We start from the raw sequence: 8,045 nt of genomic DNA on the forward strand, positions 1-8,045 counted from the left end.
ATCAATTGTTTTTTCTTTTTTTTCTTTTTTTTTTTTTTATTACCGTCTCATGTTCGGGGAAACCAAAAAGCGGTTGCAATGCTGAGTTTCAATTTACTGCGACAAAGTAATTAGGAGGTGATCGTGAGGGCGTGGGACAGAAGATGCTATGGACGCTGTAAACTGTTTCGTATCCTCGGATCTTTCTGGCACATCCTATAGTGTTTGGCTGGGGCACAATCCGCTCTCCTCCTCCTTCATACTCCTCTCCGCCCAGCTCGTCCTCGCCCTCACCATCACTCACGTCCTCTACTTTCTTCTCAAGCCCTTCAAGCAACCCCGCGTGGTCTCCGACATCATGGCACGTCGTCCTCTTTCTCTCTCTTTTCTTTTTTTTTTTTCCTTCTTCGAAGCTAGTTGTTTCATCTGTTCTTCCTAACGAATGAAGCGATAGCATACTATCTTTTCCTCATAAAAAGATAGATAAATTAATACAATAGTTTCTGAATTTTTTCATAAAAGATTATAAGATTGTTTTTTTTAAAAAAAAAATTCACTTTAATTTGAATTAGTTAGTAATTTTTTAACTTTAAAATATATACAGTGAGTTTACTTATTATATTTTATACGATACATGTAACAAATAGATTTACGAAAGTAATTTATTAATTTTGATTTTGTATAAGAAGAGTCGTTCAATAATCTAAATTATTATCTTGTAGTTCTAATAAATTTAGATATTAAAATTACAGAAGGTTAGATAAATAATTGAATCCCAATTGTCTGATATGTTATATATGGTTATTTATAAAGGCTAGCGTAATTAATAATCTAGAACTTTTTTTAAAGATGATTTGGGTGTGGTGAATGGTGATCCATCAGGGAGGGATTATCCTGGGCCCGTCGTTCCTGGGGCGGCACGAGGGCTTCAGGAGCGCGTTCTTCCCGCAGCGGGGCATGGCGGTGCTGGACACCGTCGGTAACTTCGGCGTGACGTACGTCGTCTTCCTCATCGGCGTGAAGATGGACCCGGGCCTCCCCGTCCGCTCCGGGCGCAGGGCCGTCGCCACGGGGCTCTCCGGCTTCGTCTCCTCGCTCGTGATCACCGCCGCCGCCGCCGCCCGCACCCTCCACAGCCACTACCTCTTCGTGTACGCCCTCTCCGCCTCCCTCTCCGTCAGCTCCTTCGCCGTGCTCGTCCCCATCCTCTCCGAGCTCAACCTCCTCAACTCCGACCTCGGGTGGATGTCCATCGCCGCCTCCGCCGTCAACGACGGCCTCGGCTGGCTCGTCATGATCTCCTTCGTCCTCATCGACGCCGGCGCCGTCTCCGCCTTCACCTCCCTCCGGGCCTTCCTCGCCGTCGCCGCCATGATCGCCTTCATCATCTGCATCATCCGCCCCGCCGCCGTCTGGATCGTCGACCAAACCCCCCCCGGAAGGCCCGTCGACGAGGGCTACGTCTTCGTGTTCCTGCTCCTCGTGCTGATCCTGGGCCTCTACAGCGACCTCATCGGGATGAGCACCATCCACGGCGCGCTCGCGCTGGGCCTCGCCATTCCGGACGGGCCTCCGCTGGGCTCGGCGCTCGAGCAGAAGATCGAGACGATCGCGACGAGGATGATCCTCCCGCTGTACTACGTGATGATGGGGCTCAACACGAACCTCCGCGAGATAGCATGGAGTCCCCTGCATCTGATCATCTTCCTGAGCTTCCTGGCGAAGGTGGCGGGCGTGTTGTTGCCTTCGCTCTACTTCAGGATTCCATTTCGCGATGCTTTGGCTCTCGGTCTCTTCATGAACAGCAAGGGAATTATCGAGGTCGTCACCTACAACATTTGGCTGAGCAATAAGGTGCATATATTAATTATTTATAATTAATTTGAGTTCGGTCTGTTGGCTTAAATGGGCCAGCATTCTGCCTTGTGACGGAAGGTCATGTCAGGCAGAGTCATATTCGAAATGACGTGAGGCTAGATGGGCCGAGTCATGTTCGATGTGACGTGAGGTTGGTTGGGCTGAGTTACAATCTAGACCCGTGGGCGCTATATTTACATGCTTTAAGTGAATTTGTTGCATATTTTTAATAGTTCAAACTTTTGGGATTAATGGTTTCTAGTAGTTCGAACTTTTGGAATTAATAGTTAACACCAACGATCCGACACAGCTCCCATACTATCAATAGTATCAAATACCTTATGCTACTAAAATTTTTCGTTCTAGAATCTATCGTTCTGACTATTTTTACTCGCCATATCATATTATGCATTTATCCACTCAATCCTAAAGAACCACTGTTATAATAACCGCATAACTTTTCATTCAAATATCGAAAATTTAATTATACAGTAATCTAGTTCTATTTAAAAAGTTGCAATTTTGAAGTCGAATATAATTGCGGACTGCATGTATTGTGTATGTATAGGAGTGTAATGTGGGCCGTGCCGTACTGGCACAACCCACATTACCCAGGCCGATTTGGGCCAAGGGTCGGCCCGGTCCGTCTCTTTTAGGAATCCGTGCCCGGCCAGGCCAGCCCGTTTACTTAGAAGGGAAGGCCCGGCCGACCCCTGGCCCGCTCAATACGGACCGGGCCGGGCTTCGTACCGGTTTGGATTTTTTCCTTTCTATTTTTTTTTTTGTTTTTTTTTTAAATATTTTTTTGAAAAAAAAGAGATAAGTTTGATTTACAGTTTTTAATTTATAAAATTATGACCAACTTTTTTAAAACTCTTTTAAAATTTTATAAATTTTAAAAAAATTAAACACTAACAATAAATTTATTTTTTTTCATATTATTAATTAATATTATATAACAATTTAAAGCCTGGAGATAAATAATTTTCACTTTAAATTTTATAGATTTTTAATATAAATATTTTAATTTACATTTGTTTGATCCAATAACCAACTTTAATATAAAATTAATAATTTTTTTTTCATAATGTTTTTGAAGTGAAATTGATATTCTAAAAAAATTCCAAAAAAAAATATAAATTTTGAATTAATCATATTACATAATTACATTAGAGGAAAGTATAAAAATTTAAAAAATCAAAAAATTATTTGTTATGATAAATTTGGTAATTTATAGGAGTAGTTATAGATGTAACTAGCTACTCCTATAAATTATGTGTAGTGACCCTCACCAATTATATATGTATGTATGTACGTGTAGTGACGATCATCAATTAATGTTGTATCCTCTACTGGCAGCTCATTGATCGCCACACTTACAATAATCTTTTGTCGTCGTCGTTGGTGGTCACTGCCATTTCGCCACTATGCCGTCTACAGGCGGTGCAACTTGCAGCACCTGAAGCCCGACTCGGAGCTCCGCATCCTAGCGTGTGTGAGCGACCAGTCACAGGTGCCGTGCACCATCGACCTCCTGGATGCCACCCATGCCACCGCCCGCTCCCCCGTCGCCGTCTACCTCCTCCAGCTCGTCGAGCTCGTCGGCCGCTCCGCGCCCGTCTTCATCCCTCACAAGCTCCCCCGCACCCGAGAACGACCCCGTCATCAACGCCTTCCTTCTCCTCGAGCAGCACTACGGAGGCGGCGGCGCCATGTCGGTCCACCCGTTCACGACCATCTCCCCCTACTCCTCCATGCACCACGAGGTCTGCCGCCTCGCCGTCGAGAAGCGCGCCGCCCTCGTCCTCCTCCCCTTCCACCGCCGGCAGGGCCTGCGCAACGTCAACCGGCAGGTCATCCACGGCGCGCCGTGCTCCGTCGCCGTGCTCGTCGACCGCCTCGCCGCCGACGAGCGGAACGTCCGTGCGCTCGCGAGGAAGGCCGACGACGAATTCGCCCACGACGTGGCCGTGCTCTTCTTCGGCGGCGGCGACGACCGCGAGGCGCTGGCGTACGCCATGCGCATGGCGCGGCATCCCGGCGTGACGACGACGGTGATACGCTTCCTGCCGAGCCGGAGCGTGAGGGACGACCACGGAGAGCGCAGGATGGACAACAAGGCGCTCGAAGCGGTGAAGTCCCCGGCGGGCAGGAACAATAAGGTGGCGTACAGGGAGGAGTTGGTGGGGGACATGGAGGAGATCGTGGACGTGATAAGAGGGTTAGAGGAGCGGGAGTGTGACATGGTAATGGTGGGGATGAGGCACACGTGGAGCGCCGTGATGGTGCCGACGGTGGAGGGGCTGTCGGAGTGGAGCGAGTGCCCGGAGCTCGGCATTATCGGCGACTTCCTCGCCTCGTCGGATTCTGGTGCCGGGAACGCAGTGTTGGTGGTGAAGCAGCAGGACCAATCCGGGTCGGCGACGGCGGGATATACTAGCCGACCGCCCGGCGAGGATCACTCGGCGTCGTAGATTTTTTTTTTTTCTTCCTTTATTTTTCTTAATGAGTAAATTATTTTCAATTTTAGTTTGAGTTAACATTAGGATGTAACGGCGACAAAAAATAATTGAAACTTGTTAGATATAAAATATTTAAACCATCTCTAACAATACAAACTCTTAGGACAGAAACAATTATTTTATATACAATCAAATTAAGTAGAAGCATAATAGTTCTAATTAACTGCATACAAGAGATATCATATCTCATTAATTAATTATGGTATTTTTCTTACCTATTTCCTATGAAGTAGTACTCATTTAGATAAATTAGGAAACCAAAAGTGGGCCTAAATAACGACCCATTTAGATTTTGGAATTATTAACATAGAATACTCGGTTGGTAGACTCCCGAATTATGCTACCTTGGATGGGATAGCCTGAGCATAAATAAATGAAAGATAAATGAGACACTTTTACTTTAGGACTATCCCACCAGAATTTTTATTTGTTTTTGAGCTTCGCCTCGCACTGAAATAGATGCCTATATTGCGAACTATAAAAATTTAAAAAATAAATACCCTCAGGTATTATTTTGCCTCAGTGGCAGATCGCATGCGCCCAGTCAAACTTTTGATTTCTTCCTTCTTTGTTCAAAGGTGAACATTTTTATCGATTTCTAATAATGCTTTGAATAGGTCAAATCAACGCCTCACTTCTAAATTCTCCAAGAAAGGAAGAGTTAACCAGGAGTGTCTGAATGCACGAACATTTATTCAAGTTCTCTTGAATGTTCTAGAGTTTACATCAGAGGCTTCAATGGCGACCCCAAACCTAAAACCCCTTCCCATTCACGCCCTATCCGGAAATTGATTCCAGGTCTCAGGAGAAGGTCAACCGAATACCGAATTACCTGGCGAAAGGTTGGTTGGTTGGCAAGCAACATGTTTTTGTCCTCCTCTGGTGATGCGAGCAGCTTAAACAAACCGCAAGCCTAAAACTACTCATCGGGAAATTTATTGGAGAAAACTGTTTGGGTTGGGCTAATTGAAGAGTTCTATATCATATCAGTCAACATTTTTATAAAAACTCTTGCCCATTTGGATGAAAAAAAAAAAGAAAAGAAAAAAAAAAAGGTTCACATGAGGAGAAGGACAAAAAGGGAGAAAATCAAAAAAGAAAATGACTCTGCAAAATTTCATTTCATTTGTGGATACAAGTGAAGAAAACAAGAGAAAAGATTCCTTTTCATCCAAATGACAGGAGAGTAATTTTCTTTTTTCCTTTCAACACCCGACATAATTCCTCCTCCACTTGCATTCGCGGATATACTCCTAACAAAGAGAATTGTATCAATTATTGGCATATACTAGAGACATGACTATTGCGGTACTTAGAGACATGAACAGTAGCAGAATCACGCTACCAAACAGTTCAGTGAACACAAGAGATCAAACAGCTTAGTCGCAAGATGAAATTAAATCACTCAAACTTCTATAGGTACCAATCAAACAACTAGGATCATATACAACAGCTACAATCTCAATGCAGCAGCAACAACAACAGCAACAACAAGAACAACATAGAGCAAAAGTTGTTTTACTACGATCTACTCTACTTCTTCACCGTTCCTTCGAACAGCCGATTGATCCGGGCCTCGACGTCGTCCGGCGTATACTTCACGTACTTATCCCTTCCGGCGTCGGGCATTCCCTTTAGCCTCCCGACGAAGCTCCTGTACGGCGGGAGCACCATCTCAAGCACCGAAACCCGAAGCTCCGCCCGGACCTGCTCGTCGGCCGCGACCCACCCGGACTGCTCCCGGCAGATCTCCTCGAAGTAATTGTTGAAGATTCTAAGCCTCTCCTTCATCGACTTCGCGGTGGCCGCGGTGGCCCCGGCGCTCCCCAGATGGAGCACGGCCACCACCTTGCCCCAGGTGGCGCGCTGGTACTCCCCGCCCCACCGCCGCACGCGCGCCATCATCCGCCGCATCCATTCGTCGCCGAGCAGCACCTCGAGCTCGCTGTCCTTAACCTTCTGGATGATGTAGCGGCCGTTGTTGAGGAGGAAGACGCAGCTGAGGGAGGGATCGGGGTAGATCTTGGACTTGGCCTCGAGGTTGCGCTCGAGCACGTCCATGATCCAGGCGATGTGGACGGCGAGGGAGGAGGTGGGGCGGTCGGGATCGACGGGGGCGGCGGGGCCGGCGCCGGCGCCCCGGGAGGCGTCGGCGGGCTTGTCCATCGCGCGGGCGTGGGTGGCGGTGTTGAAGCCGCCGGTGAAGAGGGAGTCGGAGACGAAGGGGGTGATGGGGTGGAGGCCGCCCCCGGGCACGGCGGCGCGGGCGGGGTCGCGGCGGATGAGGTTCTCGAGCTCCATGAAGATGCCTCTGATGGAGGAGCCGAGGGCCTTGCACACGGTGGCGACCTCGGCGCGGAGCGCGGCGGAGTAGTGGTCGGCGAAGAGGGGGTCCAGCCCCGGGAGGAGGTCGCGGACGACCTCGTACATGTCGACGACGCGGAAGAGGCGGTCGGGGGCGCGGCTCGCGGCGGCGACGCCGTCGGCGAAGGAGAGGAGCTGGAGCGCGGGGGCGCGGCAGGCGCCGGCGAAGGCGAGGTCGCCGAAGGGGGCGAGCCCGTCGAAGACGCGGTCGCAGAGGCGGCGCTCGCTCGGGATGAGGATGCGGAACACCATCTGGAACGCCCGGATCCAGCGAGAGATCTCGTCCTCGAGCGCGGCCCACGGCGCCGCCTGGACCTCCTCCGCGGTGCGCGGCCGCAGCCCCAGCCGCGCCATGCTCTCCTCGACGAACCCGCGCCGCGCGAGCACGTACGCCTCCGAGCAGTCGCGCCCGAACCCCGCCGCCACCATCCGCGCCGCGATCTCGTGGAGGTCGGAGACCGACCCGGGGGGGAGCGCGTCGATCACGATGTCGTAGTCCGTGACGGGGCGCGCGATCGGGATCTGGCCCTCCCCTTCGTCCGCCTCCTCCTCCTCCTCCTCCCCCTCGCTCTCCTCCGAGTCGTACGCCCTCGGGCCCCTCGGGGGCGGCGGCGCCGCCGCGTCCGGGCGCTCGATCAGCGACCGGAACTCGTCCTCGAGGCGGAGGACGCACCGCTGGAGGAGCTCGTCGGCGCTGGCGAGGAGCTGCTTGTTCGCGGCCGGGTGCGCGTCGAGGTCGCGGATCGTGTCGAGGAGGTCGTCCACCGCCTCGAGGAACTTGTCGGCGTCGTCGGAGTCGGACCAGATCAGGCGATTTAAGCCCATGAAGTGCGAGATCTGGCGATCGAGGGCCCTCAGCGTCCGCTCGAAGGGCACGCTATCTTCCCCGCCGCCGCCGCCGCCGCCGCCGCCGCCGCCGCCGGGGTCGCGGCGCACGGCGAGCTTGTCGAGGGAGAGGCGCCCGTCGAAGTCGGAGAACTGCTTGATGATGTCCTCCGTCATGGTGTCCGTGCGGCCGAGGGCCTTGGCGATCTGAAGCACGGCGTTGATCAGCCGCTCCTCCCCGTTTTCCGCCATGGCCGATCCCGTGAGCTTCTTCTTCGTTCCCTCCTACTCACTCACACGCCGTCCCCGGGGATCGCCATTGGGGGGCGCCGTGGGGCAAGTGGTGAGAGCTAGGGTTAGGGTTAGAGGGGAGAGCGGTGGGATTAGGGATAAAAAAGGACGCGGCTTCGGCGTGGGAAGGGTAACAGGTGGTTGGCAGGAGAAAGACGATACAAAGGAAAGGGAAAGAACGCGGAGGGCGCGTTCGAAAGCGACAGT

The 8,045-nt window shown here is 51.2% G+C and overlaps 1 protein-coding gene and 1 pseudogene across 1 annotated transcript; one reads left to right on the forward strand and one right to left on the reverse strand.

Moving 5' to 3' along the window:
* LOC109727779 lies at positions 1–4,410 on the forward strand (annotated as a pseudogene).
* Positions 5,625–8,045, reverse strand: LOC109727780 (exocyst complex component EXO70B1). The gene has a single exon (XM_020257954.1). The coding sequence runs from the start codon at positions 7,797–7,799 to the stop codon at positions 5,892–5,894; it is 1,908 nt and encodes a 635-aa protein (XP_020113543.1). The 5' UTR covers positions 7,800–8,045; the 3' UTR covers positions 5,625–5,891.

The sequence above is a fragment of the Ananas comosus genome, linkage group 23 (genome assembly GCF_001540865.1).
Source record: "Ananas comosus cultivar F153 linkage group 23, ASM154086v1, whole genome shotgun sequence".
NCBI lineage: Eukaryota > Viridiplantae > Streptophyta > Magnoliopsida > Poales > Bromeliaceae > Ananas > Ananas comosus.